The sequence below is a fragment of the Cygnus atratus genome, chromosome 1 (assembly GCF_013377495.2).
Source record: "Cygnus atratus isolate AKBS03 ecotype Queensland, Australia chromosome 1, CAtr_DNAZoo_HiC_assembly, whole genome shotgun sequence".
Classification (NCBI taxonomy): Eukaryota; Metazoa; Chordata; class Aves; order Anseriformes; family Anatidae; genus Cygnus; species Cygnus atratus.
In genome coordinates, this window is record NC_066362.1 from 176,785,096 (window position 1) to 176,800,359 (window position 15,264).

The 15,264-nt window shown below is 36.1% G+C and overlaps 1 protein-coding gene across 2 annotated transcripts in view; it reads right to left on the bottom strand.

Annotated features, from left to right (window-relative positions):
* VWA8 (von Willebrand factor A domain containing 8) overlaps positions 1-15,264 on the bottom strand; it is a 188,723-nt gene that overhangs the window by 80,207 nt on the left and 93,252 nt on the right. For both annotated transcript variants that reach the window (XM_035553444.2, XM_035553445.2), the window contains exons 22-25: positions 11,056-11,131; positions 10,244-10,379; positions 8,779-8,898; positions 6,795-7,000 (exon numbers count right to left, since the gene is read on the bottom strand). In XM_035553444.2, the coding sequence (XP_035409337.1) occupies positions 6,795-7,000; positions 8,779-8,898; positions 10,244-10,379; positions 11,056-11,131 (538 nt within the window). The remainder of the gene's footprint in view (positions 1-6,794; positions 7,001-8,778; positions 8,899-10,243; positions 10,380-11,055; positions 11,132-15,264) is intronic.

The window sequence follows — 15,264 nt, forward strand, 5'->3', positions numbered from 1 at the left end:
CTTTAATTCAGATACTAGATGTTTAAGATAAGGACTTGGATCTCACTATACCACAGTTACTGTGTGGAATAGAAACGGGTAAAGTATTTTAGGGAGCTGAAGTCTTAACTGTTTTGTTGTTGTTGTTGTTGCTTTTTGTTTTTCAATCAGTAAGCAATGGCTGGTACAAAAAGGAGCCTTGAAAAAATGATTTAACGTGTCAGAGAAACGTATCAGAGTCCTAAAACAAATAAAAACAAAACAGAAGAAAACAGAACTTTTTCATGAATTTTTGGCCTATTACTCTTAATCAAACATCAGCGTTAGTCAGGAGCTTAATATTTTCCCAAATTAATAAATATCTAATCTCTGAAATAAAGTATCAGTGACAAAAACCAACCAACCAACCCCAAAACACTAAAATTAGCTAGGTATTGTGGTAGGACTGAATACCGCTGCTAGAAATAGGCTTGTACAAAACCTTTTTCAATCTGTTGTACATGCCACAGAATATTTCAGTACTAGTGTTGGTACAAAGGTACAGTGAACTATATCTTGCTTTTAAATCTATCCCCAAGGAATCTATTTGAAGGTCTGCATAATTACAGCTTACCAAAATACAGTTAGTGTATGATAATACAAAGTTATGCAATAGCCAGTGCCATCCTGTTTAAAATGCTCATTCCAGGTTCTAAAAAACAATCAAAAAGCAAGAAACACACAAACAAGCCAAATTTGTCTCCCCAAAGATGTCCTACCTAAGACTATTTCAGATGTAACTTAAATGTAAAGAGGTTTTTACAATGTTTAATAGGGAAAGTACTACATTCTGTAATGTAAGCTTAATTTTCAAGTCAAGGTAAACATCATTGCACAAAAAAAGCCTATCAGCTTATAAAAATGTACATCAGAGAGTTAAATTTAAAAACATGTAAAGTTACTTAATAGTGTGCAGAGCTCCATCTCATCTGTTTTCAAGTATCTTCTTTTTGGTAAGAAGAAAACGTCCACAACTGTGCATATTCTGTATAACCAAAACCTTTCCTTACGGAATTATTTTAGGACATCTATTACGATGAATACCACTGTTTCTGTGCTCTTCCTTTCTCATTGCAAAGTACAACCACGAATCTTGCACCAAGCTATCTTGTTTACTCACAACCTCCTCTTTTACCTGCCGTGCACTAGATACTGCAGAAACCTTGGGAAAGTGCCTCACATACTACGTGGTTTTCACTAGTATTCTCCAACTGTTTCTGTGTTTCTCTGAATCACTGTGTAACTTCTGACATCAATAGCCTTCTCCTCAATGAATTGCACCAACACTTCTGTGCCTATTGTAGCAGTAGGACACCATATAAAATTTATTTCCTCAGGTATGACTGATTGCTGCTGCCAAAGAAACCTGTTCTGAACACAAGCACTTGTCAAAAGGCCCTCCTCCACTTCAGTTATTAAAAAATTGCAACTCTCCTGTTTCAATCAGAACAAACTCAACCACTTTTTAATAACTGCCTGGATAACTGATTACTGAAGAAAGGCAATAACAGTTCACTTAGAAAAAAAAAGTTTGAACATTTGAGTTGAACATTTAAAGAAAACATTTGGTTTCTATTGATTTTTAAAACCAGATTACCGGAGAAAATATTGACATCTCATCAGTCTGTCTGCTTCTCATTCATTGATTCTCTCCCTTACAAGTAAAACCTCTGTGTGTACCTTACAGTATTTTCACAGTTTAGATTCTTGGCTATTTCTCAAAATAAGTACAATAGTTTTTATGTCTAATTTTTAAAATTTCATTTTTAATTTTATGCTTTTGATACAAAATTACGACAGAATTTGACTAGCTGAAAAATCCTATTTTTACAGATCTAACTTGCCATGACTGCCCGCATTGCTATAGTCTGCTTAAAAGGTGTCAAGAAAAAAGTAGTTCGCTGCTACAAACAGGAAATCTTACATTATTCTATACATGTTAAGGTCTACAGTACTTCTACCATTATGCTTTGAAAGAGTGGTTAGGGATTGGAACGGGTTGCCCAGGGAGGTGGTGGAGTCACTGCCCCTGGGGGTGTTCAAGGAAAGGTTGGACCTGGTGCTTAGGGACATGGTTTAGTGGGTGACATTGGTGGTAGGGTGACGGTTGGACCAGATGATCTTGGAGGTCTTTTCCAACCTTAATGGTTCTATGAAAACAAAGCAACAATCTGCCTGGTACGTAGACTATAACGAGTTCACATTATTATCTTTTAGATGTCTACCTTGTGTTTCCACTACCATTCACCTCTGCATGTATTCTAGTGACTTCAGATACCTGTACTGCCAGCAACACCCTAAAGGCCCATCCTGCTCCCATGTCACCAACAGATCTCCACCTTCCTGCTAATTCCTCCATGCCCTTGGCTTCCTCCTGCACCCCTGATACCTTTTCACTGAATGCTGCCAGCTCTCCCTGTGTCTCCTCATTTGTCCTGTCAGCGGGACAAGAAGCAACACATCTATGGCTCATCCTGAGCAACATCCATGCTAACTGATTAACCAGTGCTCATGTGTTCAGTGGGCATCAGCTACTGCCAAGCAACTGTTCCCTGCCTTTTCATTCACAGGGAAGGGACACTAATTTCAGTCTGTTCCTCACTGTCATATAGCTACTGATTCTGATTAAATCAGCAGAAACCTCATTATCTTTGAAAACTGGTAACTGAGATTCTCTGTGGTTGGCCCAAAGGATAAAAGGTTATTGGTGTGTGTGTAGGGCAGCAAGGAAAGAAAAGGATAAAAACTGATTTGATAAGCCTAGTTTCCATTTGAGATTTGATGAATAAAAAAAAAAGATAGTAAGCACCTACTATCTTAATACAAAAGCTTACTGGAGAGGCCTAAAAGCCATATGATTAGTAGGCTTCAGGGCCGGAATGTACCTTGGACATTTGCTGCTCCAAAACTGTTATTCTAGTGCCTCCTAATAGAAAGCAATCTCAGATATAAACAAGAAAGAAGGCAGATCAGAAGAAGCCTCATAAAAAAAATCAAATTGAGAAAAATCTTAGTAGAAAACCCATTTCTATTTTATTTAGACTAAATGGATGGATCGGGATGTTGCCTGATCAACATCTACCAGGGACACTGGGTGCCGTTGGACTCTGTAAAACAACGTAAAACAGATTTAGTGAAAGCCTGTAGCTTAGATTGCCCAGAAGCAGCCATAGTATACAACACCAGTGGTTATGGGCAGCATATGGAGTAAACATAGAGCTTCTGGGTTTGCCCATAAGCCACTATTAACATAAGAACTTCTGACATTTGACAGAAGCTGACAACTACAGGTGAGTGAGACAAAAAAATTATATTAAGGCTGATTGCTATCTAGAGCTTCAAGAACCAAATTCTCTACACAATCAACAGGAAGAAATAGATGCAACAGCGAGTCAGGCAGCTGCAGTAGACCATCTTCTCTATGCCTGCAGTTACAGGTCTTCAAATTAGTTTGGTATCTAAGAAACCCCACCCCTATTCTTAAGAAAAAGTTAATAAAGAGGCAACTTAATAACTTAACAATAAAGAGGCAACTCTGAATGCAATGTCTAAGCTACAACTAACTTGCTATGGGTTCCCTATTTCCGTAATCATTATGGGAAGATGCCCTTGTAACTACACTGTAGACACAATCCTGTATGTTGAAGACCACAATTAATCAGAATGGAGAGAGAAGCATAATAATTACATGTTTGTGTTAATCAGAATATTCTCTTAATTGACTAGCCCTAATGCTAAGATGCTCTCTCAGGTAACAATAATCAACAGCAATTTTTTCTCTGAAACATCCAACTCTTTTTTGCAGATGCAGAAAACACTAACATTATGTGAAAGAAATCAACACAATAGTAAAAAAAAAAAAAAGTGGGGCTGTGGAACTGCTGTAAGGAAAACTGTTTAACATCATGACTAACTTCCCTCCTTCCTTCCTAAGGACCAGCGATTTCATTGACTCATTTCCCTCCTTCCTCTCTCTTCTCTACCTGAAGACCTAAAAGCTTCTTACTTTGGAATAACCATTATGTTCATATTCATTGTTTACATTTGGCTACTCCCAGCCTTTTTATTATTCAGACTGAAAAACAACTTACAGTAAACAAAATGTTGCATCCTTTCAAAGAGACTGGGATCTTGAAAACAAATGCTACAGAAGAAATCAAAGCTGCATGTTGGGGATTTATTTGGATATTTAAACTTGACCTTGAAAGAGGTAAAAACCAGCAGACAGGAAACTTCCCCAGTGATCTGTGCCCAATGCCCACTTTGAAGTGACCACACTAATCTATGTAAGCAGAGAGTAATTGTCCTTAAGACAATCAGCAGTGCAGCTCTTCCAGTCTTCAACTGTCTGCTGTTCACACTCTAAGAAAAAAAGAATTAAGTCTGTATGTTTCAGCATCAGTTGGTAACAGAAGACACTACAACTTCAGATTATCTGGAGAAAGAAGATGAAAGAAGGAAGGTAGGAACTGCCAAAGCATCTGACAGAGGGGAGCTCATTTAACAAAAACCCTGAAACGTCAGCTTTTCAGCAGCACGGTAACTTTCTCAGGACTAAGTCTTCCACTTTCATTTCAAATGTAATTGTGTGTTTAAAGACATAAGCAATATCACTAACATGGTATATGTTCCTATCAGTTTAGAAAGCAAATACCTATAAATTGTTATAGGATCCTAATGAAGTATTTTGCTTACGCACTTATTTGGATGGATTATTCAACTTCTAGGTTTGAATTTTGTTAATCCTTTGTACAAATTTATAAAGATATCAGTATTTTTACTTTTTATTACCAACCCATAGCAGCACCAGTTTACTTTGTCTCAAGACCTCATTGAACTCTAGACGTGACAGAAGACAAAAATCTCTTCTCCCCAGAAATCTAAATGGATTTAACATTTTTTAAAGTACCACTTCTAAGCTCCAGGATCTAAATGTCTGTATATATGGGTGAATGTGTACGAATAGCATAGAATCCCAGAAGGGTTTAAGTTCAAAGGGACCTTAAGGATCATCTAGTTCCAACCCCCTGCCATGGGCAGGGGCATTTTTGACTAGATTAGGTTGTCCAAAGCCCCAATCAATGTGGCCTTGAAAAACTCCAAGGATGTGGCATCCATAATTTCTCTGGGCAACCTGTTCCAGTGCCTCACCACCTTATGAGTAACGATTTTCTTCCTTGAAGACTTGTCACTGATCTCCACTTTGACACTGAGCTGTTGACTGCAACTCTTTGAATGCAACCATCCACCTAATCCCTCATCCAACAAGTCCATCAAATCCATCAAATCTACCCCTGTTCATTTTAGAGACAAGAATGCTGTGTGAGACAGTATCAAATGCTTTGCACAAGTCCAAGTAGATGACACCAGCTGCTCATCCACCAAAGCTGTAACCCCATCGTAGAAGGCCACTGGATTTGTCAGGCACAATTTACCCTTGGTGAAGCCATGTTTGCTTTCACCAATCATCTCTGTTTTCCATGTGCCTTAGCACAGTTTCCAAGAGGACCTGCTCCATGATCTTGCTAGGCACAGAGTTGAGACTGACTGACCCGTAGTTCCCCAGGGTTTTCCTTTTTTGCGTTTTTAATAATAGGGATTATGCTTCCCCTTTTCCAGTCACCAGAAAATGGACTGCCACAAGTTTTCAAATAGGATGAATAGTGGCTTAGCAGCTTCATCTGCCAGTTCCCTCAGGACCCTTGGATGCATCTCAATAGATCCCATGGACTTGTCCACCTTTGGGCTCCTTAGATGGTCTCAAACCTGATCTTCTCCTACAGTGGGTTCTTCATTCTGCCAGTTCCTGCCTTTGGATTCTGAGAGTTTGGTATTGTGGATAGAGCACTTGTCAGTAAAGACTGAGGAAAAAAAAGTTGTCAAATACCTCAGTCTTCTCCATATGTTGTTAACAAAAACACAAAATCGTCATTTAACCCTATTTTACCAGTGTTAAACACAGGAACATTAAGTCAAAGAATTTAGGAGAAATTATTTACTAATTGTACTAAATGCATTAATATTTCCACTAAGCTTTTTTAAATCTAGTATTCAGTAATTCAGGAAATATTCCATAAATTGATAATGTATCTACTTTATGTTTATGAACAGAAAATAAAAGCTTTACTATTTAAAAGATCATTAAGATATTTTATATTTCTGATACTTCAGATAAAAACTATCCTTCAGTTTATAAAGATACAAGTCAGAATCTACCACAAACTTAAAAAAAATCATTGTTAAATAAGAAGTTATGATTTCGCACTTAAAATGTGTGTAGGAAGCAATCATGGTTCCTATGTATCTGTTTGCTAAGTCATTATCCGTGCAACATTTTCTTTAGAAAAGTTCTATTTGTGTTATATTCCTGTTGTGCAACAGGGTATTGTTTTGCCCTAGGAAATTATTAAAACCAAAAATTCCATAGCAGCATAGCAAATCAACAGCTGCATTTTTCTTGAAGTATACTATGCTGAATAGGTAATTTTATAATGTAGGCTATTATGAAGTTGCATACTGTATTCACTTGAACATTTTCCTCACATCAAACATAGCTGAAAAACAGAAACACAGATATTTTGTATATCTACAAACAATCACACAGAAAAAGTATCTGCTTGTGCACATTTACCCTAAACACCTGAATACGATTATTACTTCAAAATGCAAAACTTTTCTTAAAAATTAAATAGAAATTAATGAACAGTAATGGCATATTTTTCTAAAGCCTACAAGTATTAAAATTCTAAAAGTCAGTAAGATCTGATGTACTGTACCTGTAAATGCTTTACAATATTCACAACTTCTCTAGTTGAATAGGGATAATTAATAATTCCTTGGTCAGCTAAACTCCTAAGTTCTCCAAAAGCAGCTACCAGTTTCTGAAGAATTGGCTCTGGAACATCAGGACCATATTGTCTGAGCATAGCAAGTTCAGACTGTGGCTTGGGATTATCAACAGCATGGCAACTAAAAATGTCCCCTAAAAGAAAAAAAGCATACCTTTAGGCAGTTTATAAAGGACAGAATCAAAACAGCTCCTATAAATTTCATAAAGAACCTTAAATGGAAAGGCAACATACCAAGAGGATGCTGAGTACCTGCTTGTTAAAACAGAATAAAATAAGACAAATAACACTTTGAAAAATGTGAAGGATGAACTTGCTATAAAGAACACTGAGATTCCAGGAAACATGGAGATATCTCCTACTATTTAATTAAGGTGATCACAAGGGAGAAATTAACTTTTAGAAGAAACACAAATTGAAAGCAAAACAGAAAAAAAAAAAGGAAAAAAAACGTCTAAAGAAAGAATAACACAGGTTGAATGGGACCAACCTGAGAACACCCTCAAAACACCACTGCATGCAGGGAAATCTTTACATTCAGGAATACCTTAATATTGTGAGGCCTAGAGGAAATACTGGATTTATCTTTTCCTCTCTGCCTACCTTGAAATACTGTAAGAAATATGGCAAGCTGTCTTCCACAAACATTTGCATTATATTGGTCCCAATCATATAATCTATAAAATTGAGGGTATATGTAAAGAGTCATTTAACAATCATACAAAACTTGTCAGGGTTTAAAGGGTCAATATATAGAGAGAGATTAGGTCATGAAAAAGAAATAGGCTCTAATAAAAGCATCTTGGGTCAATATAATTTGGTGAAATTCAGAGCCAATGGACTTCTGCTACGGAATGCCCATTCACTGGGAACTGCATCTGAAAAACAAACAGCTATCACATAGAACTGGGCTTGCTCCTGTTTCTTTTTTAATTTTTTTTTTGAGTACATTATTATTTCTTGCAGAATAAACGCTACAGCCAGAGCTAACAGATAAAGACACGCAGATTAAGGTGCCTGCACATAATTTTGACAATTCTAGGCAGTGGAGTCTGTAGGGCAATTCACACTGCCAAAGCTTTGCCAGAGGCCTACTTAGACTAACACTGGACTATACCTTACTACAAAACAGTGAATTCTTCATTGTTCACCCTTAGGAAACATGAATTCTTACATTCTTTCTTTTGCTGTGAGATGAAGCTGTAGGGAATCTTTGCTGATACATTGGATTTTCAGGCACTACCTGGAGTTTTTTTTATTTATTTATTTTTTAAAATAAGACTGCTGCTGGTATGAAAAACTTTGACATGAAATTTGGACAGGGTTATGTAAAACTCTGGCGATTTCAGCATCTTGTCAAATATTTATTAAGGCCTATCATACAAAGCCATGAGTATGGAGAAGCCAATGAAGATTAAGAAGCAGGCAGCAATAGTATAAACACTATAAAAGACAATAGCCTCCATCTTTAGAGGGAGAGAAAATTACTATCCATCAGGCTCCCATGTCTTGTACTGAAGAGGACAGAACTTGGCCAGAGGCATTCTTGTTATGGGAAAGAAAACACTGAGCAATCACGTTAACCACTGATGTCAGCTATCAACTGCTCACAGCTCATATTGTTGCTATATTTGTATACAATATATGCTCATTAACATTTTTTTTTTTTTGCATCTTTGTCTGTTTTCTGTGTTTGTCCTGATCATATATAACAATTTAAGTTGTACACAGATGACCATGTATAGCTGTTCACTTCAGGGCAAGTTCCGTAATCTCACCCTAAGCATCTTATGTGAAACAAAACATTAATATGCATACGGAACCTCTGTCCCCATGACATCTAATGAAATAAAGATAGTCATTCTATTAAGCAATTCTAACTAACAATCAGCGTTTAATATGAATCACTTACCTAATGTGCCAAAGAAGTCATTACCCAAGAAAGGAAATCCAGGTCTATTTGCTAGAACTATCATTCTAAAATCAGGATGAATTACTATTACATTTTCTCTCCCCTCTACATGAGCACGATCTAGAAAATAGATAAAATGTATTAGTTGTACATTTAAGCTTTGTGATTATCAGTGAATTAGAAGAAGTTAATTAGAAGAATTATTCTTAGAATGACAAGAATAGTTACTAAAAATGCTCAACAGCTTCTCAGCAAGTCATTAAATTATGAGTGTTCTGAGTTTCATTCTAAAATTTCATAATTTGTTTCATGAAAATTTAACTAAATTATTTCACTTATGAAAAAAAAGCATCAGCTATTACTGACTAGTTTTGGGGTGGGAACCACCTGGGCTGTTTATATTTAATTTGACCAAAATGCTGAGGCAAAGGGTGAATAAAATATGTTTTCTATATATGTATAACATATCCCATCTGGGAACACAGGACTGAAAGTCCTGCTGGATATTATAAAAATCTGTGAGAAGCCAGAGGTACATGATGTCATGCGCCTGAAGACTCTGTTTCACCAGAATGAGTCAGACTGCCTTCTCTTCTTCCCTGCCATCATGTCACCATTGGTACATGAGCTTTGGGAATCCTTTTATCTCCTCTGCAAAACTACAATACTAACTAAATTGACTAGCCAGTTATTTAAAAAATAGGGCCACCTATAGTTTATAATCACAAGCAAAAATGATGTCATGCCACGTGAGTGCTGAATGGATTGCTCTACTCATATTTAAACTATACTTATTACCAAAACTACAGTGTCTACTAAGTTCAAGATGACATTTTAAACAGGGCCTTTCTCTGAAAAATCGTAAAAAGAAATTTAGTTCCTGCAGTTCTTGTGAATTAAACTCCACCAAATTATGAAGTATCCCTGACTCGCAGGATATCTTTAAATAATAAAAGCACATACAGTATTTTATTAGATGAAACCTTTAACCATTCAACCTTAGGTATACTCTTATTTTACTACCAGATCTGATCAAGTTATACCCCTACTATCCAGATGGGCATAATCAAGATCACAATTTTGTCGAACAGATCTGTATTTCTTACGGTGAATAAGAAGTGGAGAGGTCAGCTTATAACTGTCGGGACTTTTTTTTTGTTTTAATTCCTGAGAATTCCATTCATGAAAATGCTAATTTAAGAAAACCTTTGTGGTTATTGCAAAAGCAGTTTTAGTTAGAAAAAGAGAAGAAAAAAAAAAACGAAAAAAAAAAGACACCTTATTTAAAATTGTTCTTTAGAGAAAAAAGAAAATCACTGTAATTTCATTAATTGTTAACCTTTTTATCATCAAGTACTTTTTCCATTTGGACTCTTCTGAGGCTTTACTTAGCAATGTAATTGCTGAAAAACAGCAACATGTTACCTTTTACTGTAAGTGATGAAATTGTTTTCTATCTACTTACTGGCAACAATTCGCCTTCCATCTGACAAAACCATTTCTCCACTTTCTACTAAGGTTTTTAAGATACAGGTAACATTCGTTGGTGCCTTGTCTGCCTCATCAATTACCAAAATATGTCCAAACTTCACTGCTTTTACCTGGAAGAAAAAGAATCAAATCAGCACAACCCTCCAAAAATAGCTGTGAGAAAGTGCATTACTAGTATCTCAGACAGCAGTTGAAAGATCTCAGTGGCAGTGAGAGAAGGGGAGGCAGAACAGCTAAGATATGACTGAACTGTAGCAGAGGGAGAAGAGGAAGCAGGTGAGACAAGAAAGGAAGGTGTTTCTTTTACTTGGGGATATGGATGGAAAACTGCACTAGGGAGGCAACCGAGGAGCCTGACAGAGTAGAAGTGCTGAACGAGAAGTGCGTAGCAGTTTGCATCTAGGCTGGCAACAAGAAGCTGAAAGAACTGAAGAACAACTGCAAGAGCTGTCTGGAGTCCAGCTTTGCAGGCTGGCATGAGGCATTTTTACATGCTACAAAAGAAGAAGGGAAATACCACTGTACCAGTTAGAATGTGTCAGGTTAACACTAACTAAATTACTTTCCACATTCATTTTGTGACCCCCCCCTCTGAGACCCTTATCCTATTTGGCATTTGTCACATGGCAAACATAACCAAAGCAAAAGTTAATAAAATGTTACCACATTTACTGGTTATTCCATACAAATAATCAAATCACAAAGAATTTTCTTATTTGAAAAGCCAGCATATTTAAATACTTGTTTATACAATTCCAAATATACAATTCAAATGTTACTACTAACCAGTGGTGAATCTTCATATATAATAAGACCATCTTTAACAGAAGGCTGCAGGGTAAGGCTTTGTACAGTTGTATCCCTGAAATGTGGAAAAACAGAGAGTATTAATTGAAATAGACAGAAATTTGAGTTACAGTAAAGTGCAAAATGACTAAATGAAAAACTGAAAACTCTCTTTTCTTTTTAAAAGAGAAATAAATATTGTTATTTTTCAGAATTCTTGAAGAACTTGATCTGACAATACCGCAGGGACAACTTAGTGGTCAAAGGTGAGCCTGTCTAACTCTGCCACTGCTTTCACAGCAGTTCTGTCTATTAAGTAGTTCTGGAAATGAAAACACTGAAAAGTGAATCCGTATCTTTTGCATGGAGGTATATTACTACTGCTACTACTACTACCAGTTAAACATAGTTCAACTCTCATTTTCATGACAAACAGGGAAATCTACCCTGAACTAAACAGGAATTTGCAGTATCATAATCAAACCATTAATGTTTTAGTTGCTCTTCTCCACGTGACAAACCACCAAGAAAAGAATAAGACTAAAAATACTTCTGTGGAATTCTAAAAATCAACTATTTTTAGTTCAATCTAAACCACACCAGATGGAATAGTTTTTACTAGCACTTGCTACACTTTGTATAATAAACAGTGTAAGATCTTAGATGGGACAGAGGCTGTAGTATAATAGGTTAGTATTTCTTTTTGAAATTTTGTTTTTCTTTGAGTTGCTCAAATGGTTTTTACCTTCCATTTTCAAATAGTTTAATTAAAATCTGTAATAAGAATATTCCTTATTTTTCATTATTATCATCTATGTCAACCACCACTGAAAGTACAAATAAATGAAAAACTGTTGCAATTCAGAATGATCCAGTAGCAGATATCACCACACTGGATTTGCCTGTACACCTGATGTCTGCAACCTAGAGAAAGCCCCTCCTGTCTCTATGATACACTTATCAAAATCTGCGTCAAGTCCCATAAAACCAACCCCATTTACCTTGGGGTTCTGAGGTAAGGAATGGTGGAAGGTAACAGGAGGTCCCCACAGTTTCGTGGACAATAGGATACATGATACAATCTTAGGGCATACAGGCTACGGCATTCCTTTCCTCCTGTATTTCAAGACCTGGATGAGTCTGTATCACCTGAATGATGAACTACTCATGTGACACAAGCCAGTAGGAGAGCCTCACCTGTGCTGCTTGAAATGCACATGCTGGTCAATAGGTAAGGTTCATACCCTTTGCATTAGGTGTGAGATCGGATGCAACAAAACTCTCTTACCTTTCATAGATGTGCAATAAAACAAGTGTTTACTTAAACTAAGCTGACTCACTGTTCCAAATATCTACCTTAGTCCTATCTTTAATTATGTAACACCCTGTCAAAAAAAACAAAACAACAACAAAAAAACAATATTCTGATAAGCTACTGGGTACAGGAAATCACACACAATACTGTTTGCAGTAAACTATTAAATGGTCAGCTTCCAATTTCAGTCTGAAACTGACAGCATAACATGCAAATTTCCTTTACTTGAAACTGCTGTCAGCAGGATTTCTGTCCCGAACAACTGATACTTACTTGTTTAGCTTTAAACTGATGACTGATTTACCCCAATGTCTCCTATGCACAGCAATAAAACACAGAGCAGGACACAGAGATTTTTTAATATTTGCCTCTTCATATGAACTTTAATCCAGGAGAGAAAAAGTTGAAAGCTAAGACTACCTCCACTTTAAATAATAAAAGCACATACCTCAACTCCATCAACTGTGACCTCTCAAAAGCAACAAACTCCCACAAAATACACTGAAATACATATTGTACTCATATGCAGCAAATGGAGCTTTGCATGTATTTTTAAAACCACTAAAATAAACTGTAGTATTAATCTATTATCTTAGAAATCCTATTAAGGAAATAAAAACAAAGCTTCCACTAGCACCCTTTGTGCCTGCTCATTTCTACATTGGGTAGAGAAATCATTAATAAAAGAAACAGCAACAGAACAATCTTTGTTTCTTGAACACAGATTACTTAGGGACTAAATTCTCAGATTGCATCCATCAGTCTACCTCTGTTAACAGTTGTAACTTCTGCCTGTGCAGAAGCAACTCTGTAGGTTCAAGACTATACATTTACAGATGTGGAAGACTTTAACAATGTGTAAACCAAACATAAATCCTTAGAATGATCTCATTCTTTAGGAAAGACAGAACTGACCATACCTTTGGGGGAAATAAACACTAGAAAGTTTACAGTTTCCTTAAGGCCTAATATGAAAGCTACATACATCAGTAAAAATTGTAGAAGGAATCAAGATGAAAGAACAATTGAAATCCGAAATCCAATTTCTAACTTTTTTTCTGTGGTTACTTATCCATGGCTACCTCTTTTCTTCTGCTTTGTTCTTATTCAGAACTAATATTTTAACAAAATATTTCAGGAAATTTACAGTGTATTGTAAAAGCTAAATACCCAGCCCAAGACTAATTCCATTAGTTTGATGATATAAGTGAATGCAAAACTCCAGTATGTACTTTGGATGTTACATTCAGCCAATGTATATAAGAATGATTTTGCTAGGGTTAGTACAGGTAAGTATTCCTATCAGAATCATAAGCTATGCAATTGGATGTCATTATTTCTGTTCTTCAGAAACCTAACTAAACAGGATAAAAATGGCTAAAAATAATATGCCTCCTCGGACTTTTTTTCTTAAATTTCCATTTTGTAATAATTTAAAGTAAATGTAAAGACACTGAAGACAATAATAAACATATGCCACATCTGAAGTATTTCTGAACTATATGTCACGCAGATTTTCCTAAGTGTAAAATACGTCTGGCACTCAAAACATCAGACTGTAGAATTTCACTCCCACAAGAAACATCTGAAAACTCTATTTCACATTTACTTATTAATATTACTGTCTTAGTATTAACTAGGCTCTAACAAAGACACGAATACAAAACCTCATAATTTCATCACATTTGGCACCCAAGATGAAAATAGTTCTGACACACAGAAGCACAACTGCGGGAATGCAGAAGTGGGTGAGAAAAACTGTCTGACATATCGTTATGCTGCTCAACTGAATTGATTTATTTTCTCCTGATTTTAAAAGAAAAATATGAAAAACTCACTAATGTCTTTCCTAAGAACACATTTTTATCTTGCAACCCCTCCTCACTAACTCTCTATAAAAAACAGGAAGAAAAGATCTAGTACCAAACCCCAGCAACTCGTGACAGTACCATTCAATTCACAGCAGCACTTCTGAGACTTCTTTTGACTTTTGTTGTTGTTGTTTATTGGCTCACATCACTGCCTTTTATTTACTTTTCGTTACCGATGCATTATATAGCCCAAAGGCAGATTTTTCAGAGATCTATAGATTTACTCAATACATACTGGTTTTTGACAGTTACTATTTCTTTGACAGCAATACCTTCTTTCCAGGGAAGAACTATGAGATATGCCAGGAGAAATTTCCATCGACCACAGAAAATGAGGGTACAGCAGATGTGAGGGAAGTGACAATCCTGCTAGACTTTACCCCAGCCTTACAAAACAATGCAAGCTAGAGAGGGTCACTCTTACTGCAATATACTTATTTTTTGTTATTGGAGTGATCATGCCTCAAGGAATTATCAACTTCCATTCATAATTTGAACAGAGGCCAAACAGATGGCTGTGACTATGAGTGACAGTGTATATATATATATACTTTTATTAAATTTCAAATGAAAATAATTCTCTCTCTCTTTTTTTTTTTTTTTTATCTTCACAAGAGTGAACCAAAACTACTGCCCACCCAGGTTGCACACATACAATTTCTTAATGCTAACCTTGCCTGTAGTTCAAATACATCAATTAGAGTATAGGAGACTCCCTTTATTCTGTCTCTGTCAACTTCCAAGATTTATCCAAATTCTTTTAAATAATAATTGAAAAATTATTCCAAAGAGAGGAGAGGATCTGTGAACTCATACCTATTTTATTATTTAGAATTAAATTCTCCTCTACACAAATCCAATGAGTTCAGCATTTCTTATTGTATTCACTGGAGACAGAAACATTGTCCCATCCTCTTTTCAAGTGGAAATACGGAGTTGTTTAGAAGACCTGAACAGCTTTATCAATGGGCCCTGTCATAGGACAGGATAGGAGACAGAGATGTAAGAAAGTAAATTTCCAAG